At 46.8% G+C, this 25,275-nt stretch overlaps 1 protein-coding gene across 6 annotated transcripts in view; it reads right to left on the bottom strand.

Annotated features, from left to right (window-relative positions):
• Positions 1-6,666: 6,666 nt before the first annotated feature.
• The window catches only part of ATXN7 (ataxin 7), a 136,323-nt gene continuing 117,714 nt past the window's right edge, over positions 6,667-25,275 (bottom strand). For 2 of the 6 annotated variants that reach the window (XM_026501169.4, XM_048226420.2), the window contains 5 exons: positions 21,335-21,600; positions 19,605-19,803; positions 19,140-19,261; positions 13,595-14,564; positions 6,667-10,805 (listed from right to left, as the gene is read on the bottom strand). In XM_026501169.4, coding sequence (XP_026356954.1) covers positions 10,788-10,805; positions 13,595-14,564; positions 19,140-19,261; positions 19,605-19,803; positions 21,335-21,600 — 1,575 coding nt within the window. In that variant the 3' untranslated portion in view covers positions 6,667-10,787. Of the gene's footprint in view, positions 14,565-19,139; positions 19,262-19,604; positions 19,804-21,334; positions 21,601-25,275 lie in introns of all 6 variants that reach the window. The other 4 variants (XM_026501172.4, XM_057311865.1, XM_057311864.1 and 1 more) reach the window with 4 other exon arrangements.

Raw genomic sequence — 25,275 nt, 5'->3', positions numbered from 1 at the left:
TACACAAAAGACGGAAGATAAATGTATCTTAAGCTTTCCCTCAGAAAAAAAGTTACTGCTTTTGAGGAGGCTACCATAACCCTGGATTCCAGAATCTGCCAGTCTCAACAACCAAAAAAGCCTACATCGATATTGGCAATGGGATCTTTTTTCCCCCCAACAAACAGAAGCACGGTAAGGAAAACAAAGTTGTTCCTTGTTTTTCTCTTAATTATAATACAAGCTCGCTGAGTCAGATGGGGCTAAGTGCTAGGAAAAAAGAAATCTAAAACCGGATAAAGGAGCCGGAGTGAAGTAGGGCGTGAAGAGCTCTCCTCTGGGGTGTCACAGAAGGCCTCTGCTAAGGTGACATTTAAATAGAGGAGGAACATGCAAATAAATACCTGGGAGAAGAAAGAGGGGAAAGTCACTAGAGGCTTTAAGCCGAGGAATGGCCCTCAAGTGTCACCAGCTGCAGAGATGCCTGAGAGTGGCGGCGCGGACGGGGGAGGCAGCCAGCTTTGCTGAAAGAATTGGCGGGGGGGAGAGGGTGAGGAAAAGTCTGGGATGATCCCAAGCCTTTTGGATGCTGACTGACAAAGCCGCTGGGTAGAGCGGAGCTCAAAAGAGATGGTAAACGGCATTGTACTGTAGAGGGAAGGGGAGAGAAGTCTGCTTCTGTAGTTTACACGCTGTTTTAGCTGTGGGCCGAGCGGAATGACTCATTATTAACAAGAGAGAAAACCTCTCAGTCGATGGAAAATAATGTGCTACAATTCAACAGTCATTCAAGATAAAAACATAAGTAAACTAGAAATAATGAAGGTTGGGAAATCAAAGCACGATTGCCAACAACATAGTTCACAGCAATGTCTTAGCAGAATGACCGTAACCAGCGTCACTGCGGTGCTGCAGGAGGGGCCGTGGGTGACAGCGCTTTCCTGCAGGTGCCATATGGTGACTGGCAGGCCAGTAAAATGCTGGATATGCCTTAAGCATTTGAGAATATCCACTTACGGATTTCCAAAAATGCTTACTTATAACAATGATCACTATAATTTCTTGAAGAAAATGTGAATATAAGTACTCTAAACCCATGAACCTGAAAATCAGGGCAATTTGTTAAACCCAACATGTAGCCATTGAGAACTCACTGTGTTCCTTGTGTCTGTTTAAAAATTAGAATTCTGTTCTTAGCATATTGACTCCTTGCAGTTCATACTAAAGGGAAAAAAGAATTGAAACGTCAGTTTCTTAAAATAGCCCTTTCCCTGGACTCCCACCTCTAAGACCTCTGGGACGGATGTGATCACAGAGCAATTCTGGCTTTTCATTCAAGGCTTAGACTAACTCCTGGTCTAGACAGCGAATTCTCAAAACACTTTTTTCCTCTGCTTGCTTAAAACATACTTGATTTTATTTTTCTTTCACTATTTTAGCCCAACTGCCTAAAATTAGGCGAGGATGACAGGTGAGGGAAGCTAAAAGAAACGAGTGCTATATCCACCCGAGTTCAAGATAGGGAAATCGAAAATTCCTGAAGCTGATAAAGGTCTAGTAGAATAACTTATGAGGGAAACAACACAGTGAGGTGAGGGAGTCACTTTTTTTTTTTTTTTTTTTTTTTTTTTTTGGTGAGAAAGAACATATGCTCATTGCAAGAGAAATTCAAGATACTAAGGTGGAGTGCCTTGTGGCTCCGCCCGGCAGGGATAGCCACTTCAGCATTTCGATGCGCTCCGCATTTAATCCTAGGCATACGCAGTTTTTAATACAAACTGGAGCTCCTGTTACATATTGGTAATAAGTTATTCTATGTAATTACAAATCCCAGGGGAACACTTAGCCTCAAAGTATCAGTTTGGAGGTGAAAATAAAGTTAGAATCCAACATACCTCTTTTTAAATGAGGGCATAAGAGGGCATAAGGTATGGGAGAACTATCACTGACACTAAAGCTAGAAAACCCAAATTCTGGCCCCAGCTCTCCTCACCCCCGCCGCCTCACCCCTGCCGGAGCCTCTCCCCTCATCTGCAGCGCGGAGCAGCAATCAATCAGGCTTCTGCGGTCTGTCTGGGTGAAAACACTACTACAGCACTACGCGCTCGAGCAAAAGACGAAAACATGTATTTCTTTCTTAGTAGGCTGTGTGTTAGAACTCCTGTCACACGCGATGAACAAACCGCCACCTCGGCCAACTTTTATAGACTAAGCTGAAAACTGAGATTTTTGTATTTCAACTGGAGATTAAAAAATGTTCTTAACAAACAATGTGTTACGTAGTTATGGAATGCTAACGTCCGCTTTATGGACAGAGTATTTTAAACCCGATAAAAGGCTTGTCAAATTTTAGGTCCAGACCCACGTTTCCCACAGGTGGGGATCAAAAAGCTCAAAAGAGCAAAGCCAGTCGGGATGGCAGAGGGTGCTTCCTGATGACGGGACGTTGGCCACTGGTCACCCTGCAAGCTGCAACACCGCCATGCCTGCCCCCCGCCCATTAGTTGTCAAGATAAAAATTCATTTACGGTCACCATCTAAAAACTGCAAACACAATTCAAAGATCACTCATCTAGCTTCTGTGGAAAAAGACGAGGCTAACCCTGGGCTCAGTTTCCCTGTCCAGCCGACCGGCTAGCACAGGCTCTCCAGCAGGGCCCGTCCACGCAGCCTGCCGTTACCTTCTACTACCTGCCGGCCCCACTGGCACTCGAGTTTGCCGCCCCCGCACTGCCGCCCCATTCTGTACCCATTCTGTGACCGAACACCTTCAGTCCTGTCGTAGCCTGACCAAGCATTAGCCTAAATCGATCAGGTTACCGATCATTAGCGAATTGCATAATTTTAAATGAATCCTTGAAATCTTCGGTTTCTTCACGATTAGGAGGAAGAAAGGAGGGGGACTACGATCATCTCTCACTGCCTGGTGCTGTACAAACTACAAATGGTAGCCAACTGCCAGCTCCGCAACGGCAGTGGGGGTAACGGTAAACCCATGTCCGGAAAACCATGGCAAACTCCCATCTGCACGAACGCGGGTCTCGAAGGCAGCGCGCCACAGGCGTGCATCCCTGTGTCGCCGAGGACCCACAGACGACAGTGCGAACCGTCGCGGTCTGCGCCGGGGGGGGCTCCGTTCGTCGTTCACGAAGGCCTGGCGTCATCATCTGCCCGTAGATTGGTTGTGAGAAGTAAAAGGGACAACCTGCCGGTGAACGATGGGCCTCCTTGTCGCTGCTGTACACCCGGACACTGCCTCAGGGACGTGACCGCCTCAGCCAAGACTGCCAGTAGGTGGCGCCCCGGCAACTTTACCAACCCCCCGAGAGTCGACCGGAGCATCCAGGCTGATGGAACTCTAGCTGGGGTTTGAGGACTCTGCGTCTCTCGAAGTCCTGCTCATTCAGATACGCCTCAGGAGCTCGGGGCCAACGCGAAGTCCACGGTTTCCCTGGTCTGCTCTCCTGGCCGGAGGCTTTCCGCCCTCGTTCAAAATGCCTTCTCTCTGACGCTGCTCACCACCCACCTACCGGCCCGATTCTCTGTTCACTGCCCCCAGACCTCAAGCCGCTCCGTCCTGTTCACACCAGACCACGCAGCTGGCTCTTCCTCTCAACCCCAGACCCTTTGAAACCGGCCACCGACACAGTAACAGCCTCGCCTCACAGCTCCTTAGCCTGAACTTCGGTGCTCTGCCCCCCAGGCCACTTCTCTGCCAAGGTCTCACCCAGGACCCAGGAATCACAAGCACCTCTGAAGAGCTCTGCTGTTCCAACTGAAACCTGATACTCTTCTCCAGCCCCTACTACCTAGTCCTCTGTTCCCTGTCCCGTCCCTCAAAGTGCTGTGCTACCACCACCGTAACTGTAACCTGGGTCCGCCTCCGTCAGCCCCTCTTCCAGTAACAGCCACACTGATTTGAACGTGAACTTAACTCTGGGACGGTGAATAAATCACTTAACTTGTCTCGTCATAGACAAATTACCTGGAAGGAGGATCGTAAGACTTACCAGGAGGGTAATTGCCAATAACATGTCTTGAGAGTGTCTGCCAAGATTCTACATGGTGGCTTCCGGTTCTGCTCCTTGAACGCCCTAATCAAGGCCATCATCAATGACTTAGCCATACCCTCATATGCTTTAATTCCTTGGCAAGCTCCCTGCCCAGGTTCTAACTTCTCTACTCAACTAATACCTGTTGTTCCAATGATCCTGGAAAGAGGCAAGAGGAAAAAAAAATAAAAGCAAAACATTACCTGAGTGGGTTGGTGGGGTTAAATACAATGGAGTCAACTGTCTAAACTTCTCACTAAACCACTTCAACCTCATCCTCTGTCTTCACCAAAAATACACTCCCCAGAGTTTCGTCTTGGGCTTTCTTCCTTCACTGGGCCACGGAGGATGGGCTGCAGGTTTCTGAAGTCCTGGAGATGGAACATAAGGTGTGGTGTGCCTGTGCCTCTGGCAGAGAGAATCTTGAAATCGGAGGGGGGGTACGATTAAGAACCACTGATCTGACAGACCTGAGTTCACAGGCTGGCAACGCTGCCAGCAGTTGCGGAACCAGAGGCAAGACACTTAACTTCTCAGATGTTCCTCATCCATTTGACTAGGATCAAAAATACCTACTCTAAGCGGGCTTTGTGAGAATGTCTGCAAAATGCGTCAATGGACACTTTCAGCATTCAACTAGATGCGCGTTATTTTAATATAATAATGAGCCAAATCTAATAGCAACCCTATTTTTCCTAGGTGAACTCATACACTCCCATGACCTCATTTACCATCTAAGAATGAAAGACAACCCTCCATTTTACAGTTCACACCTTTCTCTTAAGCTCCATCCAGGCTGTACATACAGTCGCCGGGCACTAAATGTGAGTTTCCCCGTGGCTACTCAAATTCAGTGTTGTAGGGTTTTCCTTCTGTCTCACTGGCTCATCAAGCAGTTTAGCGAAGCTAGAAATTGTATGTTACCTTGGGTTCAAGCTTCCCCTAAATGTTCAACATAATTAGACCTCAGGACCGGTCGGTTCTACCTGTGAAGTATTTCTGCAAACACTTTCCTATTTGCCCCCTTGGTCACTGCCTTAGTTTTGCAAACTCAGTAGCTCTTACCTGGATTATTACGACAGCACCGTACCTTATTTTTATCCCAAGGTTCTCACCTGCCCATGCTTCCTCCATAGTTACTGGGTCCCCTTATGTGATGGGATTTAAAAAAAAAAAAAGGATTAAATTATGTGTTTGAATCTCCCCTTCTTCCTAAAAACTTTTTCCTTTGGCTCTGTCTCACCCTCTCCTGAAAGAGAATCTCTGCTAGAGCCAGCTTTGGTCCCTGGGCTTTGGTTGTGGAAACGTGGATAATAAGTGCCAAGAATCACACAGCCTTACAAGGCGAAAGACAGTTTAATTAACTCCCATTAGCAACAGGAGCAAGAGTTTCTTACTAGAAAGAAAAGACTGAAAGAGTAGAAAGTGGGGTGAGAAGGGGGAGGGCCATAGGCTCGATTTAGGGGAGAGCTTTTTGATTAAGATGAAGAGGGGGAGGTGGAGAGAAGAGGGAAAGGTGTAAAGGATAAGGTTGGAGGCAAAAGGGAGCGAAGTGCAAGAAAAAGGGAAAGATCTGAATGGCTTTTACTTTTGACACCTGCAGCACGCTGGCATTGGGCCCCAAAAATCTCTGGGCTCTGACAGTTTCATTTGGTTAAACTGTATGTTCCTGAGGATGAAGGCCCCATAAGGCTTCAGGTCCTTGACAATCTGGTGCCGACTGCTGCAATCCTTCAGCCCCTCCTTTCCAGAAGCTACACCCAGAATGGTTCTCTTCCACATTGCTTCCCACCTGTGCTTGCCCAGTCTGCTCCCTCTGCCGACAATGACCTTCCTACCCTGTGCCTTCCTGCCAACCCCCTTTCCTTGAATCGGAGTCTCCTGCTGTCCATGGCCAGGTTACCTGCAAGGGAATGGAAGCAAAAAGGGTTAAGAAATTGAGTGAACCTCTTCCCAGGAAGTGTAAGAAGGACACCCGAGGCGAAAGGAGCTTCTTAGAAATGACTTAGGAGTTGGTTGATCTAAGGAGGGAATGGGAAGTCCGTGGCATGGTGGGGGTTGAAACCAGACTGACTCCTTCATGTAATAAATGCACATTTTCTCCAAAACATGAATCAGTTGCTTTTCTTACTATTTTAAGCAACGAAAATAATTTTTAATTTCTTAGAATGATTTGCAAATGGAAAAACTGACCCAATTTCTAGAGATAAAAGATTATGTTGTGCTCTGAATACTACCAAAATGCACTGCACCGCCAGGGAGGGAAGACGTGTGGAAAGCAAGGAAGGGATCACACCAGCTACAGAAACAAAACTTACCTCTGGAGAAAAACGAAACCTGACCACACGCCATCAAATTTACACATAAGCAAGTATAAGTAGAACGTGTTTCTCCATCTACCAACTTCCCTTTACTGACAAACCTGCAGCACTGCTCACAGTTTACCCAGTTCTTTCTTTCTCCAAAGCAAAGCTTTGTGCCCAAGAAGGGAAACATCTTAAGCCCTGTAAGTAGCTTATACGGAAGGGAAGGCAACCAAAGGTGCTTCACAAGCGTGTCTGATGCCAAAAATGAAGACAAGTCAGACTACACTGAAAGGGGGGTTTAGTATCACGAGGCAGAAACATGTAAAATATTTCATGCAGCCAACCTTATTTATTGACAAGTCCTAATTTTATTGCCCATTTAGTAACATGTTTGTTCCACAAACTAATTTCTCATAAAGCAAAGCACAACCTTTTCTTATAAATAGTATAAATTATTTTATTTACAGAAACTTGTTACAAAACAAATAGACTATATATTTCTTCTCTTTTAAATATCCAAAGTAATTTTCTATCCCTTGACATTTGTTCATGTTCTCTACAGCAGCCAACACGAAGTCCAGCTGAGATGCTCTTGATTATGTGTACAAATTATCGAACTATTCACACATTTTAACACAGGAGATTGCTTTTATGACCAAGCTCAAAGAAACAGCAAAATGCTTTTCAAGGCCCTACATTCACACTGACAGTATGTAGTGCTCATTTAAATGATCTGAAAACGTAGAATGTTTTGCACAAAATGTAAAAATGATTATTTTCTGCTAAACAACGAAACTTTTAACAATCATTTTCCAAAGCCCTCCCCCACTCCCCTCCCCGGACAGAGAGATAGTAAGAAATTCCTTGGCAACAGAACTCTTGCAGGAAGACAGCTGCCTTTATAAGTTACATTTTTCAAATTACACATTTTTCAAATTACACATTTTTCAATGTTCTAGAGGTACTCTGTATTATATTTTTGGAATATAAAATCTTTTAAATATTCTATTTTAAACTCTGTATTTCATGAGTGAATAACAAAACGGACATATTGTGTAAGTCGCTGGCTGACAAAAAAGATTTGTAACCCTTGGTGCCACCAGGCAATCTGTCACCAGTTGATTTACTGTGAACCAAAAGGCCTTAATTTTAAAATACCTTATAAAATTACCAGCATTGGTGGTTTTCAACTCCTCCCCTAAGATTTTAGAAACAATATTTCGGTGGAAAAAGCAAACTCCAAAAGTTGAACTGAACATTCAAGTCTTTTTAAAGAATCTGTCGAAGCTTAAAACTAGGTTCAGGCACTTTCAGTTTTCCCGTTAGTTTTAAACCACATCACACACGAGCACACACGTGCTCAGAGTGTGCACATACAAACGCACAGGCACGCACGCACACTCACACGCACACATAAAACACGAACAAAAGAAAAGCAGTGTGTCACTTCGTTACGTGTAGTCTATCGGGAAATCAGGCAACTAGAGAAGCAAAATGCCCACTTGATCGGCACAAATCCGCTCCCGAGACATTAAAAGGGACAGAAAGACTTTCACAGAACAGAGGCATCCCTTAAACTGTAAAGGAGGCAGGTTCTAGAACTATTGGCTTGGCAGTGAACCACTTCAAATTATAAAAAGGTATTTACTTTTATTAATTAATAAATAAATACTAGATGATCTCAATTGTACCAAAACAGGATATCAGAAAAAAAGACCTGTGCAAAAATACATATTTAAATATGTACAATTCATTTTTAACAAAATATGTCTTCTGAAATAGGGATACTTCCATATTTATAATAGAACAAGAAATTCCAAAATAAAGATACAAAAGTAGGTTTTGTAGAATTCTTTGTTCATCAATGCAGCACTTTTTTTTTTGTTGTAGGTTAAGAAAACTGCAGGAGTTGTCATGAAATTCTATTGGAAAGAATATAAAAATTATCTTGGTTTTAAATTGATACCAAAGTCTGTCTAGAAACAACTCAACCACTGCAAATTTGGTTTTTGCAAGTTAATTTAATTCAAAAAAATACTTGTACTCCCGTGTTTTAAATGGTCTTAATTGTTCATTATAATAAAAAGTAGTTGTAGGAGAAAATAAAATATTTGAACAGTCTAAAATTTAATAGCACTGTTTAGAATAGGTCTGTTTGTGGCAGGCAGAATCCAAAATGGCTAATTTCCTAATCCCGATGATCTGCGTACTACCGGGAGACATAATGAAATTCAATTAAAACCTCAGTCTAAGAAATCAAATGATCAACACTCGCTTATCTAAATATCTACATAATTCTGAATCAACTTGCTATCAAGGGTCCTATTCACATCTTTCGGAACAACATGATCTGTCTATAAAGTCCATCGCTAAAAGCAACTTTATTTATATCCATCAAGTCCTCTTGGCTCTGAAAATAAATTCTACCCATACCCCATTGCACTTGTCACCAAGGAATCAACTAAGTACGTTCTGATTCCCCCTTACCTCTGTTCTCTCCCTCCCCTGGGATGGAACAACCAGACTGATTCTCCTAACTACACCAAACTGGCCCATCCGTGCACTCTCCTTACTAAGCTCTCCTATAGTATCATTTTTTAAAAATATTTACTGATTGCATAATAAGTGAACAAGATACTCTTCTCCCCTTCCTTTAAAAAAAATCAATATTTTACATCAATTTATAGCTAAAGTATCTGCATAAAGTTTTTGTTGTCTTACATAATAAGAATAATTCTGTAGCAATTCACATTATTAGGCTGGTAACCAAGTATTTACTCATTCTACTTGTTGTTGACTTGAAATTCCCTGAAACTGACATTTGTAACCCAAGAATTGTAGGGAAAGAAAGGATGCACTGACTGGCTCTGTCCAGGCCCCGCCCAGAGCAGTGATCAGAGCCCGGGGAAATGTACCCTGTGGTGTTCGGCAACTCTGTGTGTTCTAAGGAAAAGTGCCTGGTTCTTGTTTCAGGAGCTGTGATCGTGGAATCACCAGTTCACATGCCCCAGCTCATCCCCCCAATTCATTAACACCTTCTCAAGCAATGAAATTTGAACATAGGAAGCTCTTTCTTTTGGGGTTGGGGTACTCAAAAATATATATAAATAAATAAATAACCTCAAGGGACTCCAAAACTCTCTCCGGAAGATGGCTGGTATTAATCCCCAGAAAGGAGGGTTTGTCGGGAAAGTTTCTGCATCACATCATCTTTGCCTGGGCATGTGTACACAGTTGCCTACTCCCCTCCCTTGGTGCCTGCTCCCCACCCAACGGCATCCGAATGAACATGTGGAGAGGAAGGGGGCGCAGACACACACATCACGGGGAGTGCTCAAAGCAGAAATGGACGCGGAGTCCCAGGACAGCAGCCACAGAGACTGAGGGTAATGCACACAGTGCCCTGGAAACATTTCAGTATATTAATGACTTAGTGAATGACAGTTTCTGCTGCACCCTAATAATTTCACTTTACAAAGGCAATTTTTTAAAAACAGACTGGGCAGGGCAACCAACCCAATCTGCCTTACTGTATAACATGAAAACTTAAAGAATAAACAATTTCATCTCTTTGGAAATCTTGGAAAAACATTTCCCCCATAGTGATTTTATCCACACTCCCCCTGCCCCGTCCCCCAAACAAAATTTGGCTTTCCATTATCAAAACTAGTTTGCGTTTGCATTTTCTTAAAAAAAAAAAAATCACATAGAATCACTTTTGTACCATGAAAAGTAAGCCTCTAAAATGTGGTATATTTGCTCTCTGGGCGTTGATGGCTTTAAACCAGTTTGTAAGTTAGAAACTTTTGACAGCTTCTTACCCCAAATTACTTGCAAAAGGCCGGGGGAAATACACGCTATTCTGCCACGGTGCCTTAGGCTACCGTCCATAGTGCACTCCCGGAGCACTGCTATAAAGAGCTAACAGCACCTCCCTTCTTCGGAGGGCCGCTCAGCGTGCAGCCCTGCTCTCCTCTGGAAGGCTCTCCAGATGGGGCACCTAACTGCTGGAGGGTGACCTACAGAAGACAGTGTAAAAAAAGAACTGGAAAGGGGAAGAAGGGAGAAAAATCTACGGTAATGCTCTTGCCAAGACATTCTTTCGCCCAGCCAATCTACTCCAAGAGCGGCTCCATGATTTACTGCAAGTTAAAAAACAAAGCAACAACTTCTCACAGATTGGTAGCAAGCAGTCCAGACCACTGTAACACTGATAAAAGCAATTCGGTGGCTGAACTTGACCCAGTGTCCTCTACAAGTACTCACTGCTACGGACATAGCTTCAGGGAGATCCTCGTTACAACAAGAGCCCGGCAGATTCCTACCCTCGAGGCCCACAGGAGGTTGGGAAAACAGACTCAAAGGCATCGTGGAGTCCATAGTGCTGAGTGGAGGTGTAACTTGTCGTCAAAAGTGTCCAGATTATTCCTCCCCGCGCTATTTTCAGCTGTCAGGGACGTGCCTTTGGCTTTCAAAAAAGAGGGGGTAGGGAAACAATGAGAAGGTAAGTAAGCAGCAGCGCGCGGCACCGCCCTGACGCCCAGCAAGAGCATCCCGAAGGCCACAAGCGCTCGCTCGGGGCGAGGCCAGGAGCACTCAGCTACCCCATGTGGCCTTAGCTTTCAAATGCCTGTTCCGCCCTTGGGCACAATCATTCTAAAAGACTGCCTTTTCTAGAAGAGATGCAGGCCAGGTTTCTAGCTTAGCGAAAAGGCTCTCATGTTTGCCTTTTGGTTTTATTTACTGATTTCATTTCCTTGAAGGTCTTCCAGGTTGCCAACTGAGAACTGAACAAGGTCATATGGGGTAGCACACGCAGGTGTGAGAACTCACACCTGAGTGCCTGTGCCTGGGGTGGGGGGGCCCCCAGTGACCCCCAGTGAGCTACTGAAGTCCTTGGTGGTAGAGGCCACGAGCAGACTGGAGGCGGGGGGAGCTGCCAAGCCCCACCTGCCAGGCTTCCCAGTACGGCCCACCACACCACATTCCCTGGTCTAGGGGGTCTTCAACCAGCTCGGTTTTCTCTGTTTTAAAATCAGCTTCACAAGGGGCGCCCGGGTGGTGCAGTCAGTCGGTTAAGCATCCAACTCCTGGTTATGGCTTAGGTGGTGGTCTCAGGGTCATGGGATCGAGCCCTGTGTCGGGCTCCACGCTCAGTACGGAGTCTGCCTGAGATTCTCTCTCTCCCTCTGCCCCACCACCCCATCCAAAAAGGAAATTAATCAAATCTTAAAATCAGCTCCACAAGATACAGGGAGTTGAGGTTCCTACTCTTCTAAGAGCAGCATTCTCCACAGCATTTTGGAGTCGTGGATACCTTTGAGATTCTGATGAAAGCTACAGGATCCCTCCTGCAGATAAATGAGCACAGACACTGAAAATACCCAACACTTTTTTGGGGGTTCACTGACCCTCCAATCTCTAGCCATGGGCCCCCACCCACCCACCTGCCCACCCAAGATTTGTGCAGAATAATAAAAAAGTTTCCTACTGCAGAGGGGAAGTCTTTCTCAAATATACACTTAAACTGAAACTGATTTTAAGAACCCAGACTCAGCCTGTTTGTCCTAGTGGGACAGGGCTCTCCCCGACGGTGGGCATCAGAAGTGGCAGGCTGGCAGCTCACAAGCCATACTTGGTCAGTAGATGTGTGGGCTGTGCCAGATTGCAAAACAAAACAAAACACTACATAACTTTTAAACATGGCCACATTTCTCACACCAAGTCCAGATATGCAGTTTCTTTGAGATGGGTGACAGGTTTCTGGGAGCACCTGCTCTGTGTAGATGGGCTCCCGCTCCCTCACTTTCCACGAGCACTTTAATCCCCGCTGCACCCACCAGCCTCCTCCCCTCCTTTCTGTGACTTGTGGGCATTAAGGGCTGGCAGCCCTGCCTAGGGGAAGACAGGTGCGCGCAGTAAAAGAATGTGTGGGGCATCGCAACACAAGGGAACATCCCTCCCTCAGGTTCACAGAGACTCAGGAAACTACACTCAGAAGGAAGTTTTTAAAGGATGGCTAGACCACTTCCTGCAGTATTTGCACTGTCTTTTTATGCTGATAAACTATAATGAATCACTACAAACCAAGTGGTAAAAGCCCATTTTCACATGTCCAGGGAGCCCTTGCTCAAAAAGCCAAGCAACATACAAACAGCCCCTTTAGACTGGAGGCTGAAAGAGAAGAACTGAAACAGCTGCTATTTAAATTCACGGATAATCCTTTCCCCACACCTTTGGCAGCGGGCACTCATTCACACAGATAGTGGAGGGAACTCTATCATTGTAAGAAACTTCCTGGTATTTTCTGAAAAAGTCCTCACCTGCCAATTGAGTTAAGTTCTGCAGAGGAGAAAGAAAACAGAACAGAACACTGCCAATCAGGGCTCGCACTGTCAATCAGGGCTCTGGGAGGTGCTGCTGAAATCCCCGTGCGCAGGCGAGGGGAGGAGATACGCTGATGAGTGAAGTCACAAGAAGAGACATGAACGGGCGCTTAGAGTAAAGGAAGCCGGAGGAAGTGGCTCCAGGAGAAGACGGTGAGGGGATGACGGTAACGGGGGAAGAGTAGGGAACAAAGAGCACAAGACACAGAGTCATGGGTCATTATGAATCGGACACCCAGTTAGCCACCGCTCTACAAATGGGCCTGCATTCACATTTCTTTCTCATCTCTTCACTTAAATGAGATTCTAGTCTTCGTCTCTGCCCCCACTTACTGCTGCTTCCCTGCCTCCCTGGAAAAGCACGAGAAAAGATAAGGAGAGAATTAACTGAAAATCTGAAGTCCTTTGATGGGAAAATGATTAAAAGGTCTTTCTTTCAAAAATTTAACCCATCCCTTTCTAGATCAGTGTGCTTGCAGGCCAGCTTTCTTCAGAGGACCAAACGAGAGAACCAGCCTCCAGGAACAACGGCCTGTGTCCTCCCTGGACAGTGTCCCAGGACGCGTGTTCCCCGGGCCCGCCCTAAGGGACTGCGCCGTGGCGCGGGACGCCTTCTGCGGCCCTTCCTACTGATATGCACTTCGTGGTGCCTTACCCAGGAGCACCCTCCAAGTCGTGAGAAATTCTGGCAGAGAAACTTTGCTTTACCTTCATGTGGTCATGAACTCTTCCGTTTTGGAAAGAGACCATGAAGCTGGACACATGTTTACAGGCAAACAAACCAACCCCACCATACCGATCTCCGAGCAGGCCCACAAGCTCAAGGGAGAGGAACTGGGCCTCCCCGCAGGGCTCACAGTCCATTTCCTACCTGATGAAGGAGGGAACTGTTCGTCAGTCCTTGTGCCCCTGGGCTGGTGCCCGCGTGTTTCATGTGCACGTTGTTCATGGCCGGCAGTTTGGCAACCTTTGTGGGTTTGCTGCTGCTGCTGTTGACGCTGCTGGAGCCAGGCGAGCACTTTCTTTTCCTTCCTATCAGTCTGTCGAGAGGAGTGGGAGAGTGTGAGTAGCTGCCGTGGGAGCTGACGGGCAGCTCGCCGGCCTGGTGAACGAACGGGCCCAGGGAGAGCGTGGAGTCGCTGCTGTTCACCATCACACTCATCCTCTTGATGGGTTCGGCGGGGCTCCCACCGGGGGCGCCCCTCCCTGACGGGTCGTGCCGGACACTCACCGAGTTCGCCTTACTGACCACACAGTTGAGGCCCACGCCGTGGGAAGATGCTACCGCGGAGGGGTAGGGAGGCCCAGAGTGCGCCACACAGTTTTTCCGAAAAGACTCCATGGAATGAGAAGAGGAGGAGGAGGAGGAGGAAGAGTGAACTAACAGTGGGGAACTGTTTTTGCGTTTCTTTCCTGAGCCGCCGCTGGTACTGCTACTGGCATTGTGACAGTTAGTGCTGTTACCAGAAGGCTCCTTGGGCCTTAAAGACTTGCTGGATTTCAACTTCTGAGGTTTCCTGGACAGAGGAGAGGAGGGCACTGAGGAAAGGCCAGAGGGTGTGGAGGGGGAGGAGGACGAAGAGGACACTTGTCTGGATTGCATACTGCACACAGGGTCCATGGCCCCGGAGGCGGAGGGCTGTGCATTTAGTGTGGTTCCATGAGCTGGTACCGGTTTGCTGTTTGGGGAGATGCAGGTGGATGAGAGCAGGACGGGAGACGTCGACACAGTGGCTGCTGCCAGATAGCTGACCCCACACTGTGATGTCGGCACAGAGTTTGTCCGCTGAGGAACACGTGTGGAGACGGGTGGTGTGGTGCTGGGCACCGGTGGGATTTTCCTGCAGAAAGAAAGGACAGTGAGTAAGAATCAGCACCAGCCATTCAGGAAAACGTTCAGGCGCACGTGCCCTTTACCTATGGCACGGAGCAGCACACACCTGTCGGGGGCATCGTTCTGAAATGCACAGCCCATCCTGCCGTTTCTCTCCTTCAAATTCCTTCGTGCCTTCCTCGGGCTCTCAAAACAATGGTCTGTAAGGCCCGTGTGCCTCACTCCCTGCGGGTCCCCAGCCTCACACTGCCTCCTCCCATCTACCCCTCCCCCCGCCCCCGAGTCCCGGATTCCACCCACCAACCTTTCTTAGGTCGCAGAAGAGGCCTGGACGTGAGGCACTGTCCATCTTCTACCTACAACACTCTGACCCCAAATTCTGCTCACCCCTCAGTTTCAGACCATCACTTTCTTAGAAAATCTGTCCTGACCATCCTGATTTGCTTGGTTCTCCACGGACTCACACTGCCCGTTCCCAGACTTGGGGGCATTCAAGGCAGTTTCCATGTGTGATTGCTGATGATGGTCTAACTTCCCTACAGAACAGTCCCCAGCGCCCAGCACAGTGCCAGGAAGACAGAAGGCACGCAAATGTTGAGGGAATTCATGAATAAATGAGGAAAAAGGAAGGGCACAACAATTTAATAGCAATTGTTAGGTCCTGCCGACAGGCTTGAATCCCATCTCCGGAGGTTTCCAGTCAGCACTGGAACAATGCATTCTGTTAATAACGTCTGGGCTAGACACCCATCTGAAGATGAGAGAGGAATTCAAATGGCAAACCAGGGAGGTCCCCTTTTGTTTTTGCTCTGATTTTAAAATATGACAGCATCAAAATTTCAAAAATCCCTACGGCAGAATTACCAGGAAGGTGACAACACAGAAAATGGCCTGAATGGAAGTGTCGAGAACAGACTGCTCCCGACTTTATGGGGCAGCTCTGGTGAATCCAGTCACTGCACCGGCCGGGGCTCCATCCAGCTCCTCATCTTCCAAGTGAGTGTCCTACACGGATGCCAAAGCACTTTCCAGATGCTTTGTAAGGGGTATAGCCATTAATAAAAGCAACTATTGACTGTACTTGTACCGGCTGTAACCACCCTAATCAGGAGTGAAGTTCTGGCCCCAGAGACCAGCGCATCCAGACTGACCACACCCAAGTCCCCATGGGGCAGGGTCCAGACATGAGAAGTTTCTCAATCTCTCTGGGAGATTCCAAAATGAGGCCAAGACTGAGAAGCTGGGCTCTATCCCCATGCTCATCACAGAGAACAAATACGGATGTAATCTGAAAGGCTTATGAGAAATGAGGAGTCCCTACACCCCACCCGGACCTGCTTCATCAGAATCTGGATCTCAACAAGATCCCCTAGCAACCTGTGGGCACCGGCACCTCTGAGAAGCCCCGCTCTAAGCGGATGGGTGCAGTAGCGCTCCTGCTCACTGGCTGCAGTGGCTCCTCGCGGCCACCAGGTGGCTGAGGGAGCCGAAGCCTAAAGACCAGGCTGCAGGAACCAAATCCTGGGAAAAGGAAAAGCTTCCAGAGAGGGAGAGATGTGGATCTCTCTGCACAACATATTGGTTCCTGGTAAAAAAAAAAAAAAAAAAAAAAAAAAGGCTCTTTTAAGTTATTCATTACCTTTCTTATAAAGACAAGACAAAGAAAGAATATGTAGTTGTACTGACCTATGTCTGTGTAAGTGAACTCTGTAAAGATATAAAAGCAATTAATAAAAATGCTTCTGTCTGGGGTGGGAGGTGGGAAATAGGAATGTGGGAGGCCAGGGGGACTGAAACTCTGAACTATATACCTCTTTACATCAATTCATTCTTTTTTTTACCCCAGTGAATTTATTACCAATCTAAAAAATTAAGTACCACTGCCCCCCACTCTACCCTGACCCCTGGCCAACAAAGAAAAACCCTTTGCTAAGGATCCCATCCCTTCCTTAGAATGTGTGGAATAGCGGTCCCCAATCAATAGCAGACAAGCAGTTGACAGGAATCACAGGAGCTCAGAACTGGCCTTTGGGGTCATGGCCATGCTCCAGAGGAAGTGCTAGTTTAATTTCACCAGTGTTCACACTCCATACACTGAAGATGACTTATTTCACTGCCATACTCAAATTCCATTTCCACTTATCCCCCAATTAACTATAACAGGTAACTAAAGGGTAAGGGACTGAGAAGGCTGCCACCAAAACTGGGGGACCTCCTGGAAGGGAGGACTTTTGGCTGAGCCAGTAGGACGGGACCTGGACTGCTCTGGGACTTGCCTTGAATAAGTCAAAGACGCCACCTAAGGACCGTTCTCGAGCTGAGAAGTGCTGAGCTCCTTCCAGCAAATCTCAGGGGCAGCCTGAGAAGCTTGCCTGTGTTGGCCGGCCTCACTCCGGCACCTCTCCCCAAGCTCCTGTCTGCCCTAGGCCTGCGTGCCAGCTCACCACTGAGCAGAACGTCAGTCTCTGCTGTACTGGCTTTTTTAAAACCAAAGTTCACATTAACGGAAAGGCATGATTTCTTCCTCGCTGGGATCAAGTGATTGATAAGGCAGGCAACCTCTGACAGAAAAAATAGACAGTGGAGACAACTGCATGATCCCGCATCTTCAAGAGGTCATGGCACAAAGACAAAAATCTCCCCACACAAGCCACTATGAACCAAAACCATATTCACCCCAACTGCTGGCCATAAACCACTTATCAGTATAATGGGAATAAGTCATTCTGAGGACCCTTCTCAACTCTTAGGAATACACTAAACCCACAGCTTGGGGAGCTCAGTGAACTCTTCAAGTCCTAACAGGTAGTCTGAAAAAATAAGAAGCTGAGATTTCACCTATTTGGGGGTCTTCTGATGTGGAGAGACCCCCAGAATCCCAACAAACCAGTGCCCTAACTCATTTTTCTAAGCAAGGACAAAGTTCCTTAATAAAGAGGGAAGAGGAGTCTCTTATCTCGTAAAAACCAGGAAGAAATGTGAACTAGAAACGCAGAACAGCACTGCTCTGGGTCTGATTTCCTAAGAGAATAAATGCAAGTCCTATTAATGATCATGAAACTGGTTCGGACTGTGGACTGAGGCCTCTGACCAGCTTCCTCTGACTTTATGAGGAAATCAAGGCAGCAAGGCAAATGGATATACTGGCAGAGTCCACTCCGAAAAGCACTAGTAAATGATGCCCAAATGGAGAATATGGAACGACATGTGGACGACTGGATAGCCTCCTTCCTTGAGCAAAACTCAAGGTTTCCCAAAGTAGGTTCCACCAAACATCAGTTCCCTAAGATGCTCCCCTGAAAGAGGTTCCCAGGTCAAAAGAACTTGGGAGATGTTCCACATTACACATGATATCCCCTGCTTTGAGAGTTACAATGAATAGTGTGCCCCTTAAAAGCTCTGAGAAGTCCTGCAATAATGAAAACTATTTCACTTCAGAAAAAGCTGAGGCTTTTGGCCATGGATCTCTTCTTCTACTTAAAATCCCACGTAGGAAACACTAACACACATCATGACACACAAATGACCGTCTTATCTCATGCTGTAAATCAGAGCACATGGCTCCTCTTCCTGAAACCTTCAGCAGCTCCCTACTGCGCTCAGAATCAATTTCAGGGTCACCTGGCCCCTGCCAGCTTTTTGAGTTTTATCTTGTACCATGCTTGCTTTCTTGCTTTTTCTCAAACAAGCCATGATCTTTTCTGACTTAAGACCTTGACACCTATGGTTCTTCCTGCCTAGACCCTGCTCTACCCCACCATCCCACGGCTGCTTTCCATCCATCCATCTCAGTTCAAGGATCACCCCTTCAGCAAGGCTTTCCCTGAATCCTTCCGGGTTCTTATTTCCCCATCTCAGCTCTTTGTTTGGAACCAGACTGCCTCTGGATCCAAATCCCGGCCCTACCACCAACTCTCTGTGTGACCTTGCTTCTCGGTTTCATTATCTACAAAAGTGGGATAATCAAGGTCCCCTGACACAGCATATTGTAAAAATTAAATCTAAGTTGCCTGGCATACGGTAAGCTCTCAGTAAGTGCCAGGGATTCTTGGCACTTCCATGATCTCCCTTCTGAAAGCTATAACCTGTACTGACTTTCTGTTTAGTGGTTTTTGTGTTTCCCCTCACATGTGGGAGTCCCTCTCCCTAGAACCACAGTACCCAGAGAAAGACCCATTTGCCGAAAGAGTGAATGAATCAATGATGAAAGGCCTTCTCAGGGACAAAGGCCACCTTTTCATTTTAGATAAGCTTATCTTCCGGCACCTGGGTGGCTCAGTCAGTTGAGCATCTATTTTATATTTTGGCTCAGGTCATGGTCTCAGGGTCATGGGATCGAGCCCCACATCGGGCTCTGTGCTCAGTGGGGAGCCTGCTTGAGATTCTCTCTCTCCCTCCCCCTCTGCACCTCCCCCTCCCCGCTCGCTCTAAAATAAATAAATAAATCTTTAGATAAGATTATTAAATCATCTTCATCATCATCATCATTATTAAATCAGTCCCATAAGAAATAGAGAGGATGCAGCACCGGGTAAAGTCGGCCTCCTCTCCCCGCCCCAGAAGTGGTGGGACAGGCACTCACTTCCACAGCTGCGCGTTCAGATGCTTCTCCACCATGAGGTTGAGGGCGCAGCGAAGCCGGTTCCACCTGGAGTCAAACACGTAATAGCCTCTTCCGATCTGCCGGCTCCCGAATGTGCAAAACTGCAAGAGAGAGCACAACAGCGCGCACTTGCTACCTCGGACAGCAGCGTGGGCGGTGAGGGTTCCCTCTCCTTCAGGAAAGAGCTTACTCTGAGTATCGTAGGCTGTGAAGCATGAGAGTGAAGATGCCTAGCCCTGAGTTTCATGGAAGAGAAAGGGAGAAGCACGAGGTGTCCCAGGAGAGAGTGCATGCCGCCTCTGGGGCGCCCTGTTCTGAGCTGCTCTCACACCTTGACCACATCTCCCACACGAACGGGCATGCCAAGGCCCCGGCACGCCCCCCTGCAGTGCCCTGTCCCTGCTGCGCGGGGAGGGTCAACACGGGGGTGCATGTGGAACTTACAGATGCTGGCTGAGGATGATGACCTGAATAATGACAGTCCAGTTTTTCAACAGACTCTTCTTTGTCATCGCCTTCTCCCTCCTCACTGGATAACCGAGAAGCTGGCTCAGTGGCAGGCAGGGGAGGGTGTGGAGATTCATGGACTGGAGGAGGGTCAATGGGGGCACTCCCACCTTGCTGAGCAGGGCAGCCTGGAGGCCTTGGTGAGTAGAAAGTGCAGCACCGATCAGATCACACATCTGGGAATCAGCCGCCTTAACCCAGATACAACAACGTGTCCGAGACCACCTAGGGAGGCCTGGGGTCCCCCACTAGCACTGGGGCAACAGATGCTGATCAGGTGGCCGGGGAGCGAAGAATCCACTCTCCTGAACCGCACGATGTCACATGAAGCTGTCTGCCAGATCTACCCAAAGGCCCAAAGGTAACTTATAAATGGTCCTCCTTTCCATAGCTAACCGAATGGCTCAGGGCCTCTTCCTATTCTCCCCAAAGAGGAAATAGAAGTGGAACTTAAGAGAACTCTTCGATTCCTCTTTGAATTTCACCGGGAGTTGGGTTACTGAGGCAATCAGTAACTGGCGGTGTGCTCTGACCCTGAGAGGGACAGGAGGCGGTCAGAGGAGGAGGTAGCATGACCACCCAACGTGGATAATCTAAGCCCACTACTCAGGGCAGCACTGTAGGCTTCCTACGTGTATGAATGCCTGGTGATTCTAGAATCAAGCTTACTTTTTTATAGATTGAAAAATTTCAACGAGAAGATGGCCAAAGAAAGAACTTGCCAAGGAACTGACAGCCTGGGCTTGGCCACGTTCTGGGGAGCCACCTCCAACTGCTTGCTCCTCCACGGTGCTTCTCACAGACCAGAGCGCCCGTGTCAGAACAGCTCAACTACACACTCAGGTTTCCACGGGCAACCACTTCTGCCCCTCACGCCACCATGTCAAGGAACAGGCACGTGACGGGAAAGGTTAGGCACAGCAACCAAAGGTTGGCACGTACCTAAGCAGAAGCCCTTGCTGCTGGTGGCCGACAGGGCAGGCCCTTGTTCTCTATATCTTTCTCTTTTCCTTCCCTCTAGACACTGGGGACAATGTCCTTTACTTCAACTTGGTTAAATATACAAGCACAAACACACATATGTTCAAGTCCACCTTCACTGTCTCCGAGGAATGTGCATTAAGTTCTCGTAAAACTCTCTGAGATCCATCGCTTACTGAACGACCAAAATGCCTAATACATGGTTAGGCCTAGGTCTCAAATGAATGAATGAAAAAACAGGTTGATAAATGGATGCTGTAAAAACTCAGGCTGAATGCCCATCCCCAGCAAGGACTCCCACTGCTGTGTTTTGCAAGAAGCGAGACAAGTGAATGGAAAACTGCTGCCAAAGCCGTGTGAGACGTTCCAGGCACCAACCTGCAGTCAGGACCCGAGTCTCAACCCTGCTCAATGGGGTTAAGAGACCCCTAACGCTGAGCAGAGATGGAGGAAATCATTCTTGCTTCAGTCTGCTGCTTGCATTTGGCCAAGAAGAGCCCTGGTTGAAACTTACTAATGAACTCAACAAACGTTTTTTCCTTAAATTCAAACCCAATTAGAAAAACCTCTCATCTTCTTAAAGTGAGCCTGATGTACACTCCTCGACATCATGACTACACTGGGGTTTTATAGCGTCTGCAAGTCTGTTCTCTGAAGGAGGGAGGGAGCTGGAGGATTTGGCTTACCTTGGAAGACTGGGGGTGTGAGGTTTAGGTTTACTAGCTACGAAAGGCTTTGATTCGGAAGGAATCACTCCGTGAGAGTTTTGGTGCGGCTCCTGCGACGGTCGAGGAGGGGTGGGCTGCGGGTCCCTGAGAGGCTGCGTTGGTTGCTGAGAGTCCGGATGGCGAATCGATTCCTTTTCCCTGGTTTTGTTTTTGTGCTCGGCTAATAACACATCAAATCGTTTTCTTCTACCCTGGACAGCCCTCCGCTGAGTTAAGGAATGTGTCTACAGACCAAAAAAATACACACACTGAGGAATCTCATCAATAATTGTTTCTGTCATATACCCAAAAACACCATTCCCAATTTAAAGCAAAACAAAACAACACAACAATCTGGACCATTAGCATAGTGACAGGCTGCTCACCATTTGATAAGCTAAAAATCATCGGAGTGTGACCTTTTTTCTTTTGCTAGAGTAGAAGCATATACTCCAGGCAAATATATGAGAATGTGGTGATGTTACTTCCACCAGGAAAAAGAAGGAGTGTTAGCTGTGCCACCTGGTGCGTAAGTGAATGGCAAACAGTAGAAACAAACAGGTGTTAGGTACTCATGCTTCGTGCCATTGTAACAGTTTATTTATCGGGGCTCTTACCAACTCAAGCAGAAAAATCCCTCTTTGGGCCACTCGGATTTTAAATATTAAAAGGGAAGAAACACTTATGCCATAAAAATGTACCAGAGGGGCGCCTGGTGGGCTCGGTCAGTAGAGCATGTGACTCTTAATCTTGGGGTCATGAGTTCAAGCCTCACTTTGGGTGTAGAGCTTACTTTTAAAAAAATGTATCAGAGACTCCTTTTTCAGTAACAGCCAGAGAGTAAAAATAAGACAAGTATTCCTTTCTATTCCAGTGAAAATGCCATGTCAAGAGAGAAAGTGGCTCAAAGCATCCTGGAGATGGGGACTACTTTGGCCGAGGAAGCCTAGAGAGAAGCAAAGACTACAAGGCCAAGAGAAGACAGGTGTGAACCGGAAGAGATGAAGCAGAGTCAATCCCTATAAACAGACACTCACAATGCAAATCAAGAAAATGAGACAGATGGCATTTCTGGATCTTAAGACAACATCTAATTTCAGAATTAGGAAATGGGCACATTGAGAAAAAGGAGGTCAACGCTGGCAGGGTAACTAACATCAACCCGTACTTGAGGCGTACCTTATAAAAAATGTCTATACTCCAAATGCATTTGATAATTCCTGCTTTTGTTTGTTTGTTTGTTTGTTTTTTAAGGCTCTCTTGGGGCTAATACTATTCCTAGAAGAAGATAAAGTCCAGTTAACCTCACCATTCCCTATTGCTGGTGTCTTAGTCTGTAAAAAATGTAAGGAGACAGTGGCCACAAATCAGATATTGCAAATACAAGTTAATTCATCTACAGATTTCCTCCACTCTTCTATGTTACAAAAGTAACGCAAATGTACTTCGTGCTTATGGCCTTACACATTATACAAATGTATTACTGCTCGAGAAGTTTGGAGATTTCATATAATTTAAGGGGTTGAAGGGGAATTAGGCTTTTAATGTCTTTATGAAATTCAGTAACAACCTACCTCCTCACTGGACATACTGTAAACTATGCCTGCCCCAAATTTAAGCTGGCAAAGATGGTTACACCAGTGTGTTTAGCTTCTTTTTCAATTTTTACTTAATTTCCTTTAATATGTAATATATCCACAGGAAAGTAACCTAAAGGAAGACAAGGAACTTTGTTTTGTTCAGTGCTGTACTAGCTACCCAATACTCACCTGGCATTCAGGAAATGCTTCAAACAAAGTACGTAAAAATAACGGCCGTCTAATATGTGTTGAATTAATGAATGAATATGTAACATCACTAGTCCACTTGCCCATCTCTCTAGACAGATGTAGAAGCCATTCCTCATCTTTGAATGCCCCCTGCTGCTTAGCACAGCAAGACCAAGTCAAGAAAGGAGGCACAGATGACTGATATTTTCCCAGCATGATTTGCAGAATAACCAGGATTTCCGCAGAGCTCCCTCCACATCAGGACTCTTCAGGGCTGCTCTAGTATCACAGGACAAAGACCGGGTATGTAACTAAGCTCCTGCTCCCCCCACCCCGACTCCTTTGGTACCAAGTGCCTCCTCCTGCTCCTCAGCCTCCTGCTCCGCAGCCTTTCAGACCCTAACACGTCTATTCTGCCCCATCACAGACTAGTTACACATGCTGCTTCCTTGGCTTCTCCCAACCCTCTTTGCCCAGTTAAATCATGTGGATTTCAGCCCAGTATTCCTACGGCAAAGGAGACTTGGGACTTCGCTGGCTCAATCCCCTACTGAAGGCAGTCATAACATAGGCTTCCTTCCTGTTTATTACTCATCAGTGGTTAACTTCACACACATACAAATAATTATGAAGTTAACCTCCCTCTCGCTCACTACACTGTAAGCCCCTCAAGGCTAGGGACTGTGCCTGGATTCTGTTAAAGCCTGCATCTACTGAGACCCAGAATGGGGTCTGTGCTCAGATATAGGCAATAAACTTTCCACAATGACTGAAAGGGCAAGGAACCCAGAGCCAAATTTTATTTGCATGGAAGACAGAGAGGACATGAAACAGGACATCAGGCAGACAAGGAAGTGAGGAGGGGACGGAAGAGGGTGGCAGGAAGACAAAGGGGACGAGCGACAGGAGTGGGCAGCAGCAGGTCGCCAGACACCGAAGAGGAAGGACGACATTCTTGGTCTGAGGCAGGACAGATCCAGGCGGCAACGTGGAATACATTCAGTGGGGAGGCCCTCAAGCACGGGCAGCCCTCCACAGCTTAACAGATGCAGGCCGAAACGGAGGCAGGGAGCGGGAGAAGCAGTGGCCAAGAGAACACAGGACGAGAGGAAGGGCCACCTGTGAAAGGGCAGGGCTGCCACTTCCCTGCTGACCTCGGACACACCAGGGCTCCAGATGCATGCTAATGTGAAGGCAAGCCCCACGCTGTGCTACGCTGATGACACCCGTCACAGAACACATGGAAAGCACACATGACTTGAAAAGAAGACGGGACGACAATGCAGGACCCGTATGAAGTCTGTTCACCATCAATAAAGCCTCAGGAAGAAGGCTGGCCAATCCTGCACGTTATGAACCGATAAAGCTTTTGGTCCACTAGTGCGCCCTGGAGATGACTGAAGGCGAGCCTCTTGGATAAAGCAAGCATCCTTCATCGACAGGCACCCTAATACTGAGAGATCTACGGTCCTGACAGCCAGGGAGCAGTCGGCAGGCTGGGAACAGGCCGTGGTCCCAGGCCGAGGCTTCCGCTCGCCAACTCCCTCCCGAAAGGCTGCAGCGGGCCACAGTTCTCCAGAGCTCGAAGGGCTACCTTCCAACAACACACCACTCTGTGTGTTCAACTAATGTTACAGAAAATAAAAGTAGTTTGTCCTGAGAAAGGAGTTTTTAGCCTAAAGATTCAAGGGTCAGGGCCTGGGGTGAAGATATATGTGAACTCCTGAGACAGAATGCAAAATTCAGAATATACATGTACATATAGATATTTTTCCTTGGGGAAATGATCTGTGATTTTTTTTAAGTCAGATTTTTAAAGGAGCTCTTGGCCAACGCCTTTCCTTAAAAGCTTCAGAACCACTGTTTAAGATAAAATCTGCATGCTAAAATTAAATTAGAGATTTAAAATAAGAACCACTTAGAAACAACATTTCCACTTTCTGAAAATTTTAACATTCCCCCACTGTTAAGGGGTGGAGTGGGGCCTGAAGTCCTTTATTCAAACATAATCTTTGGTAAAATTTAAAATAATACACCAAAAATTTTATTAAATTTTTAGAAGATAATACTAATTTTTATAATTCTTACCCCTCTCTCCAAACAAGTGTTTTTAAATTACTTTAAAGCAATGAGTCTCGATAGTTTATGAAC

Source organism: Ursus arctos, unplaced genomic scaffold, assembly GCF_023065955.2.
Source record: "Ursus arctos isolate Adak ecotype North America unplaced genomic scaffold, UrsArc2.0 scaffold_14, whole genome shotgun sequence".
Taxonomy (NCBI): Eukaryota; Metazoa; Chordata; class Mammalia; order Carnivora; family Ursidae; genus Ursus; species Ursus arctos.
This window is presented reverse-complemented; position numbering and strand designations above follow the sequence as displayed.